Here is a 21,996-nt window from a genome sequence, read left to right as displayed (position 1 = left end):
GTTGAAAGCGTTCTGTGAGCAAAGCAACTCTTTCTTCTGATTGTTGCCCGTAAATATAAATATAGCCCCATGATTATTACATGATGAGAATTAAGAAGATGTTATTTTTAAACTCCTCGTGGGAAGCAATGGGGGCATGAGCTGCGACGCAACCTTTAATAATAATAATAATTCCTTAGACATCCAATTTTCTTTTAGACAGTAAACAATTGTACCAGGAAATTGTTTATTACAACATACATTGTTTATTTCAAAACATAATACAAGCTTTATACTGAAAATAAATAATTACTCGAGCTGTCATCGAAATTTTGGAATAAAAGCGCCCAAACTGTTCCGTCTTACTGAAAATAGGCTGGGTGATTTTCTGTTTTTTTTTTTTTTTCTTCTTTTTTCTTTGCTTTTTTTTTTATTATTTCTTTCAAAAACGTTGCTAATTAAGTGCATGAATAAACTAACAATAATTTGCTTAAATTAATGACTCGAAAAGTGTAGATATATATATATATATAAAACTGTACAATATCGGAGAAAAATACTGAACCGAGTATAACAGGAGTATTGGAGATTATAAAAAATTTTGGGATACTGATCGTACAGTAAAATTATAGGCAGGTGTACAGCGTCGTTAAGCCCCCTCCCCAAACCCCCACACCCATGTTTCTGAATGATCCCCGGCTCTGTTTGTCTCCAGAGTCCACACACAGTTTCTATGGTCAGAATAAAGGAAAACAAAACAAAACAAAACAACGAATTCAAAAATAGGCGAGAATGTGAGGGAGAGGCTAAAATTAAGAAAGTAATAACCCTCCAAGTGCTTTTATGTTGCAGAATCACTACATCTGATATAATGTTTGCATATGAAAAAAAAAAAACAATTACAGGTTTGTTGTAAAACAGAAAAAAGCAACAACACAAAAACAGTTAACTGAAATTTTTTTTGTTTTGTTTTTTAGTTTGACGCCACTGATCATCCAAATGAAACAGCATGTGTGTGTGTGTGTGTGTGTGTGCGTGCGCGTGTGTGTGTGGAGGGGAGGGAAAAAACCCAACAAGTCAAAAATAAGACATCAGTTCCCATGTTAGCAATTATTATAGAGCTGATGGGAAATGGTGACACAAACCAAAGGCGCTGGCAGGTATATAATTAGGCACATTTTTGTATTTATATCCGTGATGGAGGAAAAAAAAAAAAGAAACAAAGCGAAGCTCCAGAAGGATCTGAAATGTGATGTAATAATGCCCTCGTGACAGTTAGAAAAAAGGACGAAGGCTTGAGCGGGTTTCTCTGTTCTTCTTATTGGGATTCAGTGCTGGCGGCAGCGGCGGGAGTCCGTACCGGGACAGGCGGCGGAGGCTGGAAGCCGGTCCACCACCCTGTAGCGCGCTCGCGTCCCTTCGCTCTGGAGTCCGTAACCCGGCAGGTCCTCCTCCTCCTCCTCGCGCGGTCAGAGATCGTGGCACGAGGACGTGTCCCCCGCGCTCCCGCTGTGCGAATAGGGTCCCTCGTGCGGCGGCGGCGGCGGCTCCCCGGGCGGCGTCATCCGCTTCTCCTTTTGCCTCCGGTTGCAGAACCACACGCGCACCACCTCCTTCTCTAGCTGCAGCGAGTCCGCGAGCGACGTGATCTCCTGCGCGGACGGCTTGGGACACTTGAGGAAGTGCGTCTCCAGGACCCCCTTCACGCTCACCTCGATGGACGTCCTCTTCTTCCTCTTCCTCCCCTGAGCTGCGATCTTGTCTATGCTGCTGGAGCTGCCCGTGGACGAGTCCGCCTCCTCCAGCCACTTGTTCAGCAGCGGCTTTAGTTTGCACATGTTCTTAAAGCTCAGCTGCAGGGCCTCGAACCTGCAGATGGTGGTCTGGGAAAACACGTTGCCGTAGAGCGTGCCCAGGGCCAGACCCACGTCCGCCTGTGTGAAGCCCAGCTTGATTCTCCTCTGCTTGAACTGCTTGGCAAAGTGCTCCAGCTCGTCCGAGGTCGGCGTCTCCTCGTCCGAGTGGTCGTGGCAGTGGTGCCCGCCGAGGTCGCTGTGCTCGGGGCTGAGCGTGTCCCTGAGGCCCGGGTGCATGCCTTGGCCCTGCGGGTTGGCCGGCGGCGTGAGGCCGCCGTGGTCCAGCATGCCGTTGACGGTGAAGCCCGTCTGGGAGTAGATGTTGATCTGCTGCCCGCTGGTGATGGAGGAGTTGTGGGACACCGGGGTGCCCCAGGCTCCCGGGTGGCTCCCGTGGTTGTTGTGGTGCGGGGAGTGATGCGCGACGTGTGGGGAGCGGTGATGGATGATGCCGAGCTGCAGGTCCTCTCTGCCGGGCTTCACGTCCTGCTGCTCCATAGAGGACCAGGGGCTGCCCTCCGACAGGCTGCTCGCCCACTGGTGCCCGAGGGGGTGCCCGTTGCTCTGGACGCTCTGCAGGTAGTCGCTCTGGAGCAGCTTCTGGTGGCCTCTGTAGGGGCTCGCGGGCTGCATGGCCTGGCTGTCCGCGTGGATCATGGAGCTGGGGCTGAGCAGGGTGTAGGGGCTGGAGGCAGCTGTGGCCATGCTGGCTGCTGAACCCCACTAATGCTACTGAATGGAGGCAGCGGTTCAGCCTCTGACATCTCCCTCTCTCCGGAGCCCCGTCTGCAGCCTGGCACTGACTGACAGCTTCCGCCGCCACTCACGCGCCGACGGCCGACGCGCCTCCGCCAATGACGTGCCGCGAGACTCGCCGAGCCTCCGCCTTCTGGAAGCGGAGCTCGGGTTACCACGGAGGCAGTCGGACCGGAAGTGGTGTCGTACAGCACCGGTCGACTGGGTCTGGCTGCGGAGTGATGGGAGCGTGGAGCGCGGTTCCTGTTTATTAATTAAAGTTTCCAACTGATTTACGCGCGCCTTTATTGCTGCTCCCGTCACCCCTGAGCGCGTGCGAAGAAAGGGATTAAAGCGCAACGGCATTTCTTAGACGTGCCAGCACTTAAATTAGAGGGATACAATCAAACTAAGAGCAGTTCTCACTGGTAATTATTAACTTAACAAGGGAAAGGAATGGTCAGGTGTTTGGCGGAAAGTCGCGTTTTTACGCATTCTTTTACGCACAGGTCATTTGAAAACCTTTGTCACTTTGGCGAGAGGAAAAACTACAAAAGCAAATTGCATGAAATATAACTCTCAATTTAATATTCAGAAATTAAATCTCAATATTCTTGAGATTTAATTTCTTAAGAATATTAAATCATTTTTGCTCGTTTTTGCAAACAAAAACATACAAAGTGTGGAGTGTAGTTTATATATATATATATATATATATATATATATATATATATATATATATATACAGCCCCTTTTACTCTAACACCCGTGAATAAAAGTCACATTTTGTACACAATGTGAAGATGAAGGCAAAAGCAGAATTGGGTTAATAACTTGACCCTTATTTTAAAGAGTGAAAGGAAAAAGTAGGGCACTATTGTTCGTCTAGTGTGCTTGTTAACTGACAGACAAATTATTGATCAAAAAGGCAGTCAATGATAAAACACTGGATAAGATTCAGAGATCCACAGAATCTGTCAGACGCGTCCTGACTGTAAAACATGGTGGTGGCGGCATCATGCTGTGGGGAGGCTGTTCTTCCTCAGGGACAGTGAGAGCTGAAGGGGAAACAGATGGAGTCGAGCACAAAATCGTCTGTGCAGACTCGACACTGTGGCTAATATTCACCTTCCAGCAGCACAAACGTCTTAAATACAGCCAAAGCTGCCGGTTTGGATTTAAAAAAAAAAATGAATCCGTTAGAAGGGACCAGTCAAATCCTGGTCGAGATCCAATTTAAGACTCATTGGCAATCTTTCAAAAAAAAAAAAGTATGTTTACAGACACTTTTCATCCAAAATGACGCCGCGTTGCAGAGGAGACAGGGCATTAATGTCGGCCTCTAAAAGCCGGTGTACCCCCAGAAGACTTGCAGCTGTAATTACAGTGAAAAGCGGTTCCAGTAGCAATCAAAGCCCCACGAGCACAAACACTGTTCCTGAAAAGCATCCATTTGTGAAGCAATTCTGTAGGACACCAGCCACATAAAGAAGAGATTTATATCACTAAACTCCGATCAGTAGCCGCATTTAATCTAGTTTCAAATTGTATTGATATTTGTTGATGCTCTCATTGAAGACAGTGAGAACAAACCCGACAAAAACTGCAGTGTGAGTTTAAAAAGGAAAAAAAAAAGAAACAGAATCGGAATCTATAGTGACAACGATAAATCAAAAAAAAATCAAAAATCTTATCACGATAAAACGACATTTCCGTAGCTGCATTCAGCGATCGCCACGTAAAGAATTCAGCAAGTTGTAGTCACTTAAAGCCAAGTCCCTCGCAGTTATTATGCATCACTTTTGCATATCTCCCAGCTAATACAGCTGCGTGATTGTGTTTGCCATTAGCGGGCTGCGTCACCGTCCCCCTTATTGGTTTGAAATTCCATTAAACATATTGCTCCAGCTCCCAGGTTTAAGCTTGATTTAAATTTGCATACATTTTCATACATTTAGAAGAAATAAAAAGAAGGCTGCAGCAGCCACCAGAAAGTCATTAGAAGAGCGGAGAGAGGCACAAGCTGCGCTGACGGAGAACCGAGGCTGAGACGGTGGGGGGAGAGAGAGAGAGAGAGAGAAGAGGCCGGAGCAGGTGAGCTGGCTGACCGGGGCGGGAGTGCAGGCCGGCCCGCTGGAGGGAGGACGGGGCCCCGGAGTGACAGAGGGAGAGAGGAGGATGAATAATGCAGCCTGTAAACTTGTCCAAGTAGATGGGTGGGAAATTAAAAAGACAAGAAAGAAAGAAAATCATGTGGATATGTTTGTTTTGTTCCTGGTCTAATTCCTGCGTGGAGCTGCGCCTGAATTCTTTATAGCCATTCTCTTTGAATTTCGGCTAAAAGTGGCTGAATATTTGATGTGAAAGGCGATGTTGTTCCACTGGCCTAGATTTGGTGAGCCGGGTTGCATCGTTTGAATCGTTATGGGATGGAAAGAAAAAAAAAAAAAAAGAAGTGGCGGCGTTTGTTGTAAACTTGCACCACAATTGATGGTAGCAGTTTCTCAATAAGGGACCCACATTTTCATGTCATATGAAATGACACGCCTCAGCGAATTGAGTTTTGAAAATGGATTAAAATATACACGCGCTAAATCGTTTACTCTAAACTGCTCAAATTAGGCATTTCAATAAGGAAGAATTAGGGAAGGGATCACATATTTGCGTCTTTTATATAAATTTGCCTGTGTTTGCTGTGGCGCATAAAGCAGGACTTGGATTGAGAGAGAAAGTGAGAAGGAGAGAGAGAGAGAGAGAGAGAGAGAGAGAGAGAGGGGGGGGGGGGTTGTTTCGCTCTCCATAGTCTAAGTTTCTAAGTGTAACAGATGCTTCTCTAGAAACGCTCCTTGTGCCGACTCCCTTTTATTCGCGTCGACATTTTTCTGCCGCCGAGCGCGTTTCCATAGCGAGGCGAATAAAAGGCAAATCCCCGCTCCGCGCCTCCAATAAAGGGCCCATTCACAGATAACCCGAGCCAGCCCCGCTACACTTGCAGCCTCCTCTCTATACAAGGTGCACATTACTGGCGAACAACTGAAACTAATGAGCTATCATTTCTTTAATTTCGCCTTTGTGGAGACGCTTGTTCGCGCTTGTTTATCACGTTTTTTTGTTTGTGTTTGTTTGGCGGCTGAGGGCGAATTTTTAAACGATTGTCTTGTGACTCGGGCGGTTTGCAGTTTATTTGCAGGAGGGGAGGGGAGAAAATAAACGGATCAGTCAGCAGTAAACTACGGGTGTTCGTCTAAAAATAAGGGGCGAGATGAGATCTGTTAATGCAGCAAATATGCTAGCTTAATGCTGGAATTAACTCGTAATCGCAACGATATTGCGTTGAACAATTTGGATACGGATTCATTTGGGCAGATTCTAATCACCATTTCTCAGCTAAGCTCAACAGTGAAAATACTTATAAATAAATGAAATTAAATTCTAACCAGTTTTAATACAATTATTTTACAGATTAATTCACGTGCAAGCTAAAAGCCATTATTGAGCTAATTTTTACTAAAATTAAGTTCTGTTTTATTTTCTTAACCTAAACCATAATGGAATTTTTTTAAAAATCCATTTCAGTATTAGTAATTGAAAAATACAAAACAAATAATAATAAAAAAAAAAATTAAGCAACAACTCTTACGCAACAAAATCACAGTTGAGTAAAACCAAATAAAGCTGACTATGGGCATGCGTCAGTTTAATTCACACCACAGAGCGCTACATTGAATCCTCCGGCTTCAGTAGTTTGTTTTGTTTTCCTAAAATCCTGTTTAAAAATAACCAATAAAAAAAATTAAGTATCTTGTGACTGCCATATTAAATGTTACTCAATAAGTAAACTTTTAACTTTTTATTTTCAGGAGTCCAAATTGCTAGCTAGTTTGACATTAGCATTAGCGCTGTCGCTAACTTGACTAAAGCTGGACGCAGACTTAAATTCTCGGTCCAGCGCAGAAACTTTCTCAACCACAAGTCTCATGATGGTTCTCAGCTGTTGCTGACTTAATGAATTTATTACTAAAATGAACACATTAGCCTCACTTTCTCCGCGGGAGACCGCACTCAACAAAATGGGCTAAATAGGCTAACGGCTGATTGACACTATTCTAATCATAATGTGTCGGTGGTTAATGTCAAATTTCAACCATCTTTAAATATTACATTTCAAACCTAATGTGCTTGATTTAACTGAACAATAATTTAAATGGCTACTACAACTGTAAGAATAAATTTTTTAGCTAGTTTCGCTTTAGCATTAGAACTGTTGTTAAGATAGCTAAACCTGAACTCAAATTCTTGCCCCAATACAGAAACTTAACTCTTTAAAAAAAGTCTTAAAACATTTTTATTGCCATATTCATCCTTAATAAAATCAACATAAACATACAACACTCAGAACAAGACTAGAGGATAAGAGTAGCAGCTGATAGAACCGCCATCTTTAGTTGGGATTTGTCACTAAAATGACCGAAACATAGTTATTACTGATATTCTTTTCTAAAAAGTAAAAAAAAAAAAAACCTGTAGTAGTTAATATTTAATAACCTCTGTTTTTTTACATTGAGACTCATTTCTACCAGCTTTTTAATTAATACTTCAATTAACATGATAAAGATTAATTAGAGCTCTAGATTAATTGTTTCACCATAATTATTAAGTCATTTTTTTAGCATTTGTCAAGTTAAATTGCCTCTTGGCTGCAGCTCTTTTATATTCTGTCAGGAAATTTAAATGACTAAGCCCAGACCCTAAGAAAACCTCACGTATAGTGTATATGTAGAAACGTAAACAAGAGAATGTTTGCTCTCATGTTTACCTTTGAGAAGTTTGTTCTCTGAGGAACAAACCTCCAGGGTTTGTTCCTCAGAGAATCTACACTGAGTTTCAGCTTTGTTATCATTTCTCCCTCCCTCTCCTTTTTGAATTAAGACTAAAATGAATTATTACAAAAATCGAAGCGCGTGTCTGAATTTGGCTGGGCGTTTTGTGCTCCATTTGTGTTTTTTTTTTTTGGTTTTGATGTTCCACCCTGCAGCTTCCAGCTCTGTGCTGCGGCTCCCAGATAAATCAGGCTTTAGTCTGCTATTGAGAGCGCCTTGGGCCTCGGGGCGGGACCTGTCACTTTCAGTGTCGTGACCTTTCTGGAAACTTTCCCCCAAGGAGCCTAAAATCTGCCCCATGCTGCCAACAGAGCAAGGCCACATATTTATTTATTTATTCACATACATTGGACACAAAGGATATTCTAATTGCTATTCTTTTTTTTTTTTTTCTGACCCACAGCGAATAAACCGGAAAAACAGCAAAAAAAACAAAACAAAACAAAGCAAAAATGCGTAGATGTTTTGTTTTTGTCTGCTCTTTTGAAAATTAAAAAAGAAAGAAAGAAAAAAAAAAAGGGGCGCCTTTGTCATCTCTCAGTCTGAACTAAGTTGTTCTGCAGGCTGCCAGACAGAAAAATCGATACTCCCATTAACCCGTGACGTCGCTAATAAAGGACAGCTCCAGCATGTCCAGACAGGACGAGCCCCGGCCTCACGTCGCTCTCTGTGACAAGCTGTTTGTTTTTGTGATTAGCCCGATTCTAAAACGTCGTTTCAAAGTGTTGAGGAACGAAGTGTCGAAGACAAAAGTCCCATCTGCTCCCTTTTTATGCGCGCGTGCATCTATAAGTCTGTGCGTCCGTCCGAGGCCGTGAGGGGTCGGCTGGACTGACCAGAGAGAGACTGTGCTGCGGCTGTATAATGTATGAGAGCGGGCTGCGTTTGTTTGCTCTGCTCTGCCTCGCTCTGCAGGCTTTGTAGAGGTTAGACGCGTGTGTGGATGTGCGTAGGATTTTACACACATCCAGTTTCAGTCACTTATAGTCACAAAGAGACGAATGTGCACAACTTTCACTTCTATAGTTTGAGGCATTTCCTTTGTCGTTTTTCTGCTCTTTTATATGATGACGTGTTAGAAAATTTGACGTACTTCTGAGGGAAGGTTTAAGTAGTGCTATTACTTAATAAAGACCAGATACATGACATATAACTTATACAAGGGAGCATTTTCTTCAGCATAGCAGGATTTAGGTCTGAAAGTACTTTTCTTTTTTTACCTACTTTAAAAACATAAGTTTTGCTTGTTTGTGAATGGAACAAATGGGGTTTTACACAAGGATAAAAGTAAAAAAAAAGAAACAAAAAAATTAAAGGCAAAACAGAAAAATTGAATAAAACAGAAAAAGTAAGTGAACACTAAAAGTAAAAGGAAATGACAAAACAGCAAAACCAAAGAAAAACAAAATAAAACCTCTTAAAATGAAGACTGCAGAACTAAAACAGTCAGAAATAAAATGCAACGAAAAAGCCAAAATACACGATGGAAAATAGAACATGAAAAGAACTTAAAATAGTAAGAAAACATAAAATAAAACCCACAGCAAAATAATCTTTAATAAACGTGACGTTTGCCGTGCGTATTCCAAACGAGGAGAAATGTCTGCCTGAAAATGTTGTCACCTTTTAAAGTTAGAATTAAAAACAAAAGTTTTAAATACTTCATAATCCAAAGACAAATTAGGTGATAATACAATAATTATAAAAAAAGTTATGATTTAAAAGGCCTTACACCATAAATCTTGCTGATTTTTTTATTCTCTTGACCTGAAGAACGTAAGCCATTTTATCAAGCAGCATAAAAAAAACAACTCTACAGATAAAGTTTAGACTCTCAGTCAAATTAAGATCCTACTTTCAAATTATACTGCCAGATTAGTTATTAAAACAGGCTGGGATTGAGCTGAAAAGCACCTTTTAGCATTAATGTAATGCACTTAGCGTTCCAGTTACAATGCAAATTCCAGCATCAAAATATTTTGGGGGTTTTAAATGTTTTAAGACAAAAGGTTACAGGCGTCTCCGCAGAGTCTTTCCAGGTTTTACACTCAGAGAACAAAAGCAAATGTTGGAAAAATGAAGTTGTTTTAATCTGTGAGGAACTGAAACACCTCAGAGTCGAGGGATATTCACTGCTGGTGTGTGTGTGTGTGTGTGTGTGTGTGTGTGTTTCACTGTGTTACAGGTGCTGCTGGCAGCAGAGGCTGGTGCCGTTACAGGGTCACAGAAAGGAGCCATGTTGGTTTTAGCAAAAAAAAAAAAAGGGACATAAAAGTTTACCATCTGTTAAACTTCAAACTGTCCACACAAACACAGAGCATCCTGCACAGAGATCACTGAAGAGGAAAAAAAACAAAAAAAAACGTAGAGAAACATGACGTGTGCTCTTCAGCACCTCCACTCTCCTCCTCTTCCTCTGCCGAGTTTGAGAAGAGGCTCGTCGCCGAGGCCTCTGATGGCACCTCGGAGCCAAATGAAGAAGAAGAAGAAAAAGAAAAAAAGAGGCCAAAGTTGTTGCAAAAACTTCCCACATGAAATCAGCTTTCCTCCTGTGGCTGCCTCCTGGAGCAATCTCGCTCAAAAGTCAAAAATGTGGTCGATGTTTAATGAATGGCCCCCGTGAGTTTCGTGCAGGATGTGAGCAAGTTCTCTGCCACTGCTAAACAACCAGCCGACATACTTTCCCCCTGTGGAGCACACAAACCCACCCATCCACCCACACACACACACACACACATGAACCGACAGGTCCCTCTGAAGGAGCAGGCGGAGCTGGCAGTTGCACATCTGCATTTCAAACACAGACTCTCTGGGATTCATTATTAATTAGCCTGCTGAGCCCTGGAGGACTGGTGATGCTGCCGTCTCTCTCTCTCTCTCATACACACACACACAGACACGCAGAAAAACACACAAAAAAATGCTCAGACACACACACACGCACACACATGCACACCTCGTGACCCCTGTGCCCCCCTCTACACTTTACAAAGTCCTCAGCTGAATACCGAGCTGTGCAAGAGCGTTGCTTTTCCTCCCTGCCTCCAATCACGTCGCATCTTCCTAATGCCTGGTAAGGATGATGAATTACACCAGCAGCCAGCTTCTTAAGCCACGTTATGTTCAATGTACAGCTGCAAGAGTCCACGGCGAGACGCGCCTCACGTCGGCGTCGCGAAACCTTCGGGTTTTCTGCCGTCTCGTCTCTTTGAAGCGGAATAAGTTGCGTTTTGTTTCGCCTCTAATTCGGGGCTGCGTCTCAGCGCGCACGCACCCCCGGCCCCCGGTCACGCGTGAGGAGCGACTCCGGGGGGGTCCGATGAGAGAGACATCAAAAAAAAAAAGTTGGGAATGCAGGGGGAGGTGTGGGTGGAGAGGCTGGTTTATGAAAACAAACACGTCGCAGGGAAATAAAATAAGTCGGTGTTGCAGGTTTGCGGGGATTAGTATGCGGGGAGCATCAGATCCTGTCATACTTGTGACTGGATTGTGTGGTGACTGCTAACACGGCAGAGGGACTTCATCCCATTGGCTCAAACTTGGAAAACGCGGCGTTTGTCTCTTTAAAAGCCCCATACTTCACTGCGTTTTACTGGGATTTTAACACTGGGAAATCCTCCACGTTTTTCATAAATATAAAAATGGAAAGTTTGTCTCACATTTGTACTCAGCTGCTCCTTGACTCAATGCTTTGTAGATGTGCCTTTTGATGCAGTTGCAGCTTTGGGATGTGTTTTTGCACAGTGAAATTTCTTTGCCAAAAAAAAAAAATGCCCAAGCTCAGTCAGACTGCCCTGAGAGCACCTGTTAACAGCAGGTTTTAAGGTCTTCCCAGTTAGATTTAGGTCTTGGCTTTGATTGGGCCGCTCTATTCTGTCAACACGCTCTGGTCTAAACCAATCCTTGCTAGCTCTGGGTTTATGTGTAGAGCTGCTGTTTTGCTGGAAGGTGAACCTCTGCTCAAGTCTTAAAGTCTCTCGCAGCCTGAATTTCTTAGAACTGCCACGTGTTTTGCATAATCCATCTTATCTCTGCACACAGGCTAAAATAGTTAATATTTTTCCCGTCTAACCAGAGAACCGTCTTCCACTTGTTTTTCTTTCTCCTACAAATTGCTAACGGGACTTCTTATGGCATTCTGTCAAAGGGGCTGTATGATGTAAAATCTTCTTTTTCGATCGTGTTATAATGCTATTCCATCATCACAAACATCCCTGGAGTGTTGCCTTGAATATTTTGTGCATTTCTGGGACAATTCTTGAATCGTTCAGGATTCAATGAAGCACCTTCCTCGCTCAGGCCCCTCCAGACTAGCGGCAGCAGCAATTAGCAAACACCTGTTGGGACTGCGAGTCTGCTGGGTTCACTACTACTTCTGACTCTGAAGCTCCTAAAAAAAAACGTTGCAAACGGCATAATGGAGAAACGCTGTTGCGATGACACAGACTGTCAGAGCTTCTTAAACAAACAGAAGGCCAATTTCAAAGCAATGAATTGCAAAAGTCAAATTTTGTTCAAGTCGTGTTGACATATGCAGCACTTTTATAACAACTGAAGGTGACATAGTTACTGGATTGTGTTGTAAAATGGCACTATGTCCCTTTAAGAATGGTTTTTGTGCCATTAACACCACAGTTCTGTAGTGCACAACTAATGGCTGTCAATTACAACATATCTTCTCACCTGAGCAGTGGATCCCTGTAGCTCCTCCAGTGCTTAGGTGGATGTCAATGTCTTGGTAGTCTTGCAGTTGTATTCTTTCCATTTTCATATCATCACTTTCCTAAAATAAATATCTGAAGTTACTTTTTTGTCAAGTGTTCTTTTTGTGCCTACATCATCTATTGGCAATAAAGAAGTGGTGTTTGTGTGTGTGTGTGTGTGTGTGTGTGTGTGTGTGTGTGTGTGTGTGTGTGTGTGTGTGTGTGTGTGTGTGTGTGTGTGTGTGTGTGGCAAAAACAATGAATTAGGTAATTGTTTTAGGAAGGTGACGATATCATGGATTGGGCATCAGATCGTCTACACACCACATATTTCAGATTCTTATTTGCAAAAAGGAAAAGAAAACCATTCATGCCACAATTAAGAGCTTTTTTTTATGTTGGTTTGTTCTTAGAATCCAATAAATACACAAAGGTTTATGAGTCTAGTTTGACACAATGTGAAAAAAAATAAAAGGGGAATGAGCACTTTTTCATACCCATCCATCCACAGGCGCAAAAAGGTGGGTATGCGCTATATCCGACGCATAGGGGCGCTGGGTTAGTGGGGGCGCCAAAGCGAGATTCATTTGAATCTTGTTGTCTGATGACAGGGAGCTAAAGCAGAAAAACTCTTGGAGATAGAAAACAAAAAAAGACGGGCGAGGGACAAAGATAAAGACGTAGTAGAGATGGAAAAACCTTTCAAAGTGGTTGACAGACTTTAGGTGAGCTATTTCAGTCTACCAAGAGGAGGCTTGTAAGTATTCAGGTTAGCTTAAGTTACCAGTAAAAGGTCACTGTTGTCTTGTGCTGTAGCTGCAGGTGCTACAACGTGTCTGCATCCACCTTCAGGAAATACATGGCTGCGTCCCTGCATCCGCCCAGCATCCACCCGTCTGCCATTGGAGTTACAGGTGGGCATTGTGTGATCTCTCAGCACACTTCATCACCTCTTCGCCTGCTTCCCTCCGGGCCCCGGCGCGGCCCCAGTCAGGGTTAGAAGCTCTGGCAGCAATTTGAATGTAATTGCATAAGTGAGCGAGACACTGCCATCATCACCGTCTGAATCCGAACTCTTTCATGTCGACTGGAAGCCGCTGCTCAGCCGTCACTTTCTATCTCCATTCAAGCTAACGCAGCTAGCAGCGAAGCGCTCTCACACATCGCCGCCTCCCCAGGAGGACCAGCGCCTCTCGGACCGGCTGGATCGGATTCAGAGCTCTTCCTGGTTTTTGGAGCGCTTCCTGGTTTTTGGGGACGGTAGATCCGCTTCCCCACAACACAGCCCGGCCTTTGTTGGATGCAGAGGGAAGAATCTGGGCCGATCGCAAGAAATCTGCACAAATGTTGTTACAAGGTCTCGCTCCGAAAGGGAATTCTCATTCCCCTTCGCCTCCGCTTGGAACACCCCTCCCAACCCCTTTCTTTCAAAGAGTTATGCGTGTATGATTTTTGGTTTCGTACCAATTCCACCTGGAGTCTCGGAGCAAAGAATAACAAATACGGGAAACATTTCATCCAGAATAATATGTTTATCCAGAGACCTGTGGACTTTGGGAGGAATGGACCCCCTGTGATGTGGTCTGCTGCCAGTGTGTGTGTGTGTGTAGGTGTTTGTGTGTGTGGGGGTTCCTGTGTGTTTGGGTTGGACGTGTGAGACGGGTGAAGAGACTCTCCACCCCCCGGGCCCAGGAACTCTGGGTACAGAGGAAGAGAGACCAACAAACTCTCAAATATCCAGAGTGTGTGCGTGCGTGCGTGCGTGTGTGTGTGTGTGTGTGAACGCTGATACGTATCTGTGATACAGGATGTGACAAAAAGTGGGCAAACAGGCAGGGCACTAATGTGGTAAAAACTAGAAGTATCTGTTATGCTTCCTAAAACATTTTGTCTTAAAAACCTCCAGGACTTTCAGAAAGCAGCTGAATTGATGCCGAGATGAAATCACACAAAGCTGGACACAAATAACTAGTGTTCACATGGCAACCCCATCGTAAGCATTTAAAGTAGCATTTTATTTTATCATCCACAGTTTGTTGTTAGCCTGTCTGCTAATAGCATGACGACCTATGATGGACAAGATGTCTCCCTCAAACTTGATGATTTTTATTTGATTGTTGTTGTGTCTCTGATGTGAAAAATAACAACCTGAACTGAATTAATAGCAGATATGTTCTGAAAACAACAAATAAAATGTCTGTTTCCAGTCCTGATGCCTCTGATTTCCTTCAACAGAAATTAGTTGTATAGTCTAATTACTGGCTACAATAAAAAGCATGATTAAAACGCACAGTAAATTTAAACACAGGAAAGACATGACATGGTACTTTAATAACGAAGAAAGTACTGAGGAAGAGCTCAGTGTACTTTTCTTTTTTTTTAAACTCGAGGAGGTAATTAAATGTGCACCTAATGATGCGGAGATAATAGCTAGTTGCTGTTGCTGCTCAGTGTTCACATTAGGGTTAATCAGGGACAAATCATGGAAATGTTCTGGCTCGGTACATTTTACTGATAATTCTGAACTGATAGCGTTATCTATATCCAATAGCAAATAATCATTATGGACCATGCAGGCTTACGTCAGGATGCATGTTTTTATGCATGTGAGTGAATGACGAGCGAATAATGAGTGAGTTGATCAGTTTCCTATTTGTTTGGGTTTACTTCTCAGTATCTGTGCAAAACGACAAAAAGTATTCAATGTATACAAATCATTAGTGACTGTGGATCATTCTCAGTGGAAAATGTTCATACAGGTGATCAGACCAGGACAGTAAATGCTTTTTGGGAGGTACAGCAAAAAAGAAAATAAAACAAATACTAATAATAATAATTAGTTATTTATTTTATATTTATAGCAAAGGTTACTCTGTGTGTCTTTCCATGATGTGAATGGAGGTGTGGGGGTTAGCTCAGCATTTTTAAAGAGGGGGCCATGGCCCCCCCAGGACTCATCTTGGGGACACCACTGCTCATTCTGTCTCTTCTGTGGAGGTTAAAGTAGCTGAGGAGTGTTAATAACTATGAACGCATACCTTTAATAATAATGTAATAACAACAAAAATAAGAATAATATATTAAACATTTATTTTTATTATTGTTTATTTTTCTAAAAATATTCTATAAATAAATAAATAGACTTTGAGATAATACTAACAACTACCATTATTTTTATTTTTTTCATATCAGTGGTTAAATTTCCTTCTTCTTATTATTATTTTTTGTTATTCCACTACCCGATGTTCATGAAGGTGTAGAGTTGGAATCTTCTCTGCACATCATGAGCTGTTGATTAGATCGTTTTTGTTTTGCTGGGGAACCAGAGCGGACACTCAGTGGTGACATCATGAGCAGCAGGGAGTCGCTGATTGGTCAGAGAAGCTCCTCTCACACAACCACATGTTGGAACCGTTGGACTCGGACAGCACCTGCACAAACACGGGTTCTCCAACACAGATTTCACTCCAACACACTCTGCCATTCAAACACACTCTGCCGTTACGCTCATGTTTACAGAAGGTGATGTCACTGATACACTCGCTCTAGCTGTGCTTCCTCTCAGCTTGGATCTCAGTTGATAGATGTTGCCGTTATCATATCCGATTGCTTTTTTTTAATACATGACAGCAAAATTACAGTTTATTCCAGGAGAACCCTTCTTTTATTACTTATTTTATTTACCCAGAGGAGTAGCTGAGAAGAGAGGCCTATGGAAACTCTGGAGGAGCAGCGGGAATCCACAGCTCAGGTGGGGAAAAGTCCTGAATCACACCTCAGTCACACTTTCAAACCAAACAGGAGGAGAGCAGCTGGCAAGCCGTAAGAAATCAGTTCGCCGCCAGCCTGGGGGAGACAGAAGAACAAGAGGAACAAGATGATCAGATCAAACATGAACTTTTTTACCTGCATTCAAAATGCTATGTGCGGCACGTCACCCTGAGCGCTCCATCGCCACAGTGAAACATGGCGCTGGCAGCATTATGCTTTGGAATGCTCTCGAATGAACTTAAACAAAGGTTATTTAAAAAAAAGAAGCTGGACAGATTTAATGGGAAGATGGGTGGAGCTATAATGACGGATCAATCCTAAATGAAAACCTGTTAAAAGGTGCAAAGGACAGAGACTGGGCCCAACAACAAACAGCCAGAGCCATAATGGAACGGCTGAGAATGAAGCATGTCTACAACATGTGCTTAGTCAAAGTCCTGACCTGAATACAGTTAAGAAAATCTGTGGTAAGACTTCAAAATCTCTACTCGAAATGAAGTTTAAGCTAGTTTGGGAAGAAAAATACCCCCATAAATCTCCAAATGTATATCCCCCTTTAGTAAAGGTAGTTTTAAAGGGGAAATACTGCATGTTTTCCAGTAACTAACTTAACTTCACTTGTTATAAAAATGCTGTATCAAGTATGACTTGGAAGAAATTTTACTTCCTAATTTAACTCTTTGAATTTGGGCCTCTGTCTCTTTAAGAAGCTCCTGCTCTCTCTGAAACTCCGCCTTCAGGAAGTCGTCACAACATGGCTCCTCTATTACTCCTTTAACGAAAACATTATAACATCATTTACAGCTCAAAAAAGTCAATTTCACATAATAAAAAGTATGGACTCAAGTTGGCTGAATACATTAGAATCAATGTATTCATTGATTCCATTTTCAAAGCATTTGTTCTTCCTCATTATGTTTTAAAAAGATTTAGGAAATGTTAAGTGTTGGAAGAGTTTCAGCTCAGTTTTGGGACGATTTGAATAAAATCAAAATCAGATAGTTTTAATCCACCCCAACTCAAACTCAGGTCCTTGTTGAGCTCCAGATGTTTAAAAAGCTCTGTATTCACTAACGCTAACCTGCTACAGGAACTAATTCTGACCCAACATTAACCGAGATGTTTTATATTTCACACCTGGGGCAGGTTTTTATACTTCTCCTTACGGTTTCCTGTGTGTATGTTTGCATCTCTGAAGCACTCTTTCTTTCGGCCCGTCGGGGGTTTGCTACTGGTGATGTCACTGCCTTCAATGATAATACTAATGCGGCTAAAGGACACAGCGGCAGAAGGAGAAATGATTTTGAAAAAACAAGAGCTTCCTCTGAGACAAAGTGACTGCTGCTATCTGTAACGTGACCAACAAGGAGTGCAGCAGGACTGAACCCCGCGCGCTCTGGCTTCCCCTCTCTCCGGCTCCGACTCGGTCTCCTTGGCTATGAAAGAAGGTCTTATTGAAGCTATGTCAGCTGTCTCAAGGGCATCCAGAACAAAGATGCTTTTCACCCCTCTGCATATCCTCATCTCAACGCTCACATCCTCACCTCTCCCTCTCTCTTGTCTCTCCTTCTCTGCCTGTTTATTCGAATTCCCACATCAGGCGCGCGTCTCGTCTGGCTTTTCTTTTTTATTTTCTTTCTTTTACTTCCTCTTTTTCCCCCCTCCTCGCTTTGGCCTTTTTGCTCTAGCTTTACGCGTCGGCCGCCGCAGAATAGCAAAAAAGCGAATCCTTCTGCGAGTTTTGAGCGCTTTAGACCAAAGGTGAGGGTGTATTTGTGATCAGCTTTGCCTCTGGTATGTGGAAGTGTGTGTGTGTATCTGAGAGTGCATGGCAGAGGGTGGGAGGCAGGAGGAGCGGGATGTAGGAAGGCAGCAGCAGCTGGTGGAGATACACAGTGTCAGGGAAGCTCGGGGAGACACACACACACACACACACACACACACACACACACACACACACACACACACACACACACACACACACACAGAGCGAGAGAGAGAGAGAGGACAACAGAGAATGCCTCCTTGGCCGGCTGCGTGGAAGGGGGACAGTGGAGCATAACAAACAGGATCCACCTTTCTGCTTGGCTAATTTTCCCCATTAAAACAACCCAGCAGGAGCCTCAGCAGTCCACCAGCTGGAACAGAGGTTATTTTAGAGCCTGTCTTTCACCAGGGTGTGTGTGTGCGCGCGCGCGTGTGCGTGTGTGTCACTTGCGTCTATTTTACCGTTTGAATCTGGAGTTAAGGGAAGCATAAAGATCCTCCACAGGAACGGTTTCAATACACTGATATTAATTTCCTTCTCTCCGGTGATGCATAAAGAAATAAAACCTCCACAGTTGTCTCCTCTCTGTGCCTGTGTGTGTGTGTGTATGGTTTATCCTGCTAGGCGTCTCTATAATGTGTTCGCCACTGATATTGATGTATGTGCCCACATTTGCCCAGTCATCTCTTTATGTGGCTAAAGTCATCAGCCCTCCTCTCATACATCTCAGTCAGATCCTAAACTAATCCCCAACCCTGCTACTCTGACAAGAAAATCCCCGATTTTAATGCATGCACACACGTCTCTCTCTCAGCCGCCGGCCACACATACACATCCTCAACTCACTCACACACACACACACACACACACCCACACACACACACACACACACACACACACACACACACACACACACTCCTTGCTTGTCTGTGTTACCTGCTTCCCCCATAGTCTCTTTACCTTTCGGTAGAGCATGCCTCGCACACGTATCACAGTTTACGATGCCAAGAGCCTCCTCTGTGTTTGTGTCGTTTCTGGAAATCTACCCTGTTCTAATATTTTCTTTCTCCTTTGTTAACACAAGAGTTTGGCAGCACACAGTTTCTTTTCTTTTTTTTTTTTTGATAAAGGCTGGAAGAAGACGTAACTCAAATCTGCTGCAGATTCTATCAGAGGAGGAGATGTCCATGATTTAAGGACAAAATATTCAATAAAAACATTCCTTTCCACTTCCCCATTCTGAAACCATTTGTGGTATTGACTGGAGTTTCTAACAACTCTCACTTATTCTGTGGTTAATCATGCTCGCTTGTTGTACGTCAGAGATGAATCGCCTGTTTTGGTGGTTGCAAGTCAAAATATCTGTTACCAAAAAAAGCGCAACAAATGTTAAACCTGGCTGTATTTTGGGATTAATAACTGGGAAATGAAGGTTTTATGAATGTGACTTTACATGAATATACAACAAAAGAAAACAATTGAAAGAGTCCGTCTGCCTCCAGCAGGTGCTAGCTGCTTAGCGGCTAATGCTAATGTAGCAGGACGAACGAAGCCCAATGATTGAGAACACCCGTTGCATCTAATTAACTGCCAGCAGGGGTAAAGTGAGAATAAAGAGAGGCTCTTTTGTTTCCATGTTTTCTGAAAACCTTCGAAATAGTTCAAGTACAGAAATCCTGACAAACCGATTCTCCTGTTGCTGCTGGGCCAGAAGTAGAGCTCTCCAGTTTAGATGGAGTAATTTGGGGTTGTCTCAGCTCCAGAGACATTATGCATGAAAAGCAGGTAAAATTTGCCCGGTCCTTCCTCCGCAGTTTACTATTCGCCACTCGCCTGAGGTGACGCGTATTAAATTTCATTTCTCCTCAGGGTCTGACAGCAAAGCTGCTTTAGCTCCGGTGTAAGCCCGGCTGCATTTTTTCTCCAGGTTTGGTGCGTTGGTTTGCAATTTGCTTCCATTTTTGTTTTATTTGCTGTGGATTTGTTTTGTGTAACCCTACCTTCCCATTCCTGCGTCCAGGCTCAGAGCTGACTGTGGTGGACGGCCATCAGGGGGACTAGAAATAAGCATAACATTGTAAAACCACGTCTCTCTCATTGGTTTACAAATTAGTGTCTTACTGGTGCTGCACACATTTCATTGGGTGCATTTAAATAGCACAGCAGCAAATACACCATCTCTTTTGTGCCACACTAAGTAAGCTAACAATTAGCTCGCTGGCACTGGATACTTTAGGCCAGCGCTGGTTTTCTGAGAAGTGTTAACAGATTCAGATTCAGATTTATTTGTGTCCCAAATGGGGAACTGATGTTACAGCAAGTATAACACTTAAAAGACAAAGTGTCAAAGTTAAAAAAACAAAAAAACACAGCAGATGAACTAAGACTTCTACCCTACAGCGCTTTAATCATATTTAATGTGCTGTGGACTGACTTTATATTTAAGCTAGCTAAAACAACTTGCCACAATAACAGTCTGAAGGGTGACTTGTCTCTTCAAGCAGCTCCAGAGACATTATGCATGAGAAGTTTGGCTTCATTTCTATTTTTCTCTTAAAAATGCAACTAATAGGCATGTAACCCCTAGTTACATGTAACCATTAGTTACATGCCTATTAACCAATAGTCAATAGGTTTTTGCTCTAATCACTCTGATTGGCTGCACTGTTTTTTTTTGCTATAGTGGGTTGGCAGTAGAAGGTTTTCTGAACACTTAAAAAACCATATGATTTAACTGAAGCTTTTTATCAAATGGTTAATCAACAAACTCAGTTGGTTTGACACATGGACAGATTATTTAAAAGGCACACGCTTCAAATTCCATCAAAAATTGTAGATTTTTATCTAACTTTTCACTTGGAAGAGATCGTTTCATTGAATTTAATCTCTGCAGCTGCTTTTAACTAAAACATAAGATTTTAAGATTGTTAGATTTTACAAGAGTTGTGAGTTGATGAAAGCTTCCATAACGAGTCCACAAAAAAAAAACAATCTTCAAATCCTGTCAACTTTTCGTGGCAATATTTAAATGCTTGAAACACAGATTTTGAAATTTTAACAAACTTCAGTGTTATTTCAGGGAAGAAGCTCTAACTCTGGTCATTTCTAATCCATGTAATATACACAACCTTTGATCTAAAACCTAGGTTTGTTTTGTTGGAAATTGTCAATGCATTAAAATGTTTGCCGCATTCCAAATATATATTTAATTAGTTTCATTGTGCTGTCAATTTTCCCAATATTACATCCTTAAATTATATTAGGGACATAGCTACTGTATATTTCATTGAAAAAAAAAAAACAGCCTGAAGTCAAGATTTAATTTTTCCTCCTTCTTTTCAGCAGACATCTTGCAGATTTTATTTATTTATTTATTTTAAACAGCTCCGAGGCATTTTCTGGGTTCCAGATGGATTACTTTCACAGCCTGATAAAAAACTAGCAGTGGGAACATTGTAGTCTGCCAACAGATAACATTCAAGTAACATCCAGCAGAAATGTAGGAAACACTTTCAACAAATCGGCTCCATTTGAAAGGCTTGGAGAGACTTACGCCGCCCAGATCTCCCTCTGTCCTCCAGCTCTGGCAGAGGCGATTTGAATAAAAGAAAAAAATAATAATCTACATAGGTCATGACCCTCCAATCTGATGGGCTGGAGACGGAGCCCCACATCCAGCTCTGAGCCAATGGGAAGGACATCAGAAGACGTCAAGCAAACGTCCTTCCTTTAACATATCCTTTTAGTAAAAGCCTAGAGATCCGAGATAAGCTTGCAGTTTTACTGAGATGTTCATCAAATATTCGTGTAAACAATGAATAAACACGGCTAGCTTTATTTAAATCAGAAAGACCCGATCACCTGATCCCGAGATTACCTGTCAGCATGATAAATTATTGGCTGAAAATTAATGGTTATCTCTGTGGAATCACCAGATGGCCTCTAAAGCGCAGAACGGCACAACAGCACAACAGCAACACATTACCTTTAATCTATTAAAAGAAAAAAAAGAAAAGAAAAGAAGAGAAAAGCTGTCAAAAACTCAAAAACCTCGAGCATCTGCAGCAGGCTACGTGTAATATTTCTAATTTGGTGGTGCGGAACTTTATTTAGGGGAATCAGAGTAAAGAGGGGCAGATTTATTGGTACATAAAATGTTGCTCTGTTTTCCTTCTGCTCCTCTACACACTCGCGGTCGTGACTTGATGTAAAAATAAGAATGAAATATTACTAAGAGGTTCATTTATTTCAAGTGAATCAGCTGACAGACGCGTCCTGTCCTGGACTGACGCTGACAAACTAAA

At 42.5% G+C, this 21,996-nt stretch overlaps 1 protein-coding gene and 2 long non-coding RNA genes across 3 annotated transcripts in view; 1 reads left to right on the top strand and 2 right to left on the bottom strand.

The window, feature by feature from the left end:
- The window catches only part of LOC103470926 (uncharacterized), a 33,376-nt gene that overhangs the window by 6,535 nt on the left and 4,845 nt on the right, over positions 1 to 21,996 (bottom strand). Inside the window, exons 2-4 of the long non-coding RNA XR_014089291.1 lie at positions 19,693 to 19,749; positions 15,838 to 15,999; positions 12,134 to 12,233 (exon numbers count right to left, since the gene is read on the bottom strand). This is a non-coding gene — a long non-coding RNA (uncharacterized LOC103470926). The remainder of the gene's footprint in view (positions 1 to 12,133; positions 12,234 to 15,837; positions 16,000 to 19,692; positions 19,750 to 21,996) is intronic.
- Positions 208 to 2,623, bottom strand: LOC103470928 (POU domain, class 3, transcription factor 4). The gene has a single exon (XM_008419646.3). It carries the CDS (start codon positions 2,538 to 2,540, stop codon positions 1,449 to 1,451), a length of 1,092 nt encoding a protein of 363 aa, XP_008417868.1. The 5' UTR covers positions 2,541 to 2,623; the 3' UTR covers positions 208 to 1,448.
- LOC103470927 (uncharacterized) lies at positions 3,306 to 12,255 on the top strand. Its single transcript, XR_534558.3, has 2 exons — positions 3,306 to 4,664; positions 9,636 to 12,255. It is a non-coding gene; the product is annotated as an uncharacterized LOC103470927 (long non-coding RNA).

The sequence above is a fragment of the Poecilia reticulata genome, chromosome 10 (genome assembly GCF_904066995.2).
Source record: "Poecilia reticulata chromosome 10, P_reticulata-male-v2, whole genome shotgun sequence".
Taxonomy (NCBI): domain Eukaryota; kingdom Metazoa; phylum Chordata; class Actinopteri; order Cyprinodontiformes; family Poeciliidae; genus Poecilia; species Poecilia reticulata.
The sequence above is the reverse complement of the archived record's forward strand: the minus strand, read 5'-3'. Positions and strand labels throughout refer to the sequence as shown.

Bases quoted from the DNA above. Each gene is read 5' to 3' on its own strand.
- LOC103470928 (XM_008419646.3), bottom strand. From the start codon at position 2,540: ATGGCCACAGCTGCCTCCAGCCCCTACACCCTGCTCAGCCCCAGCTCC.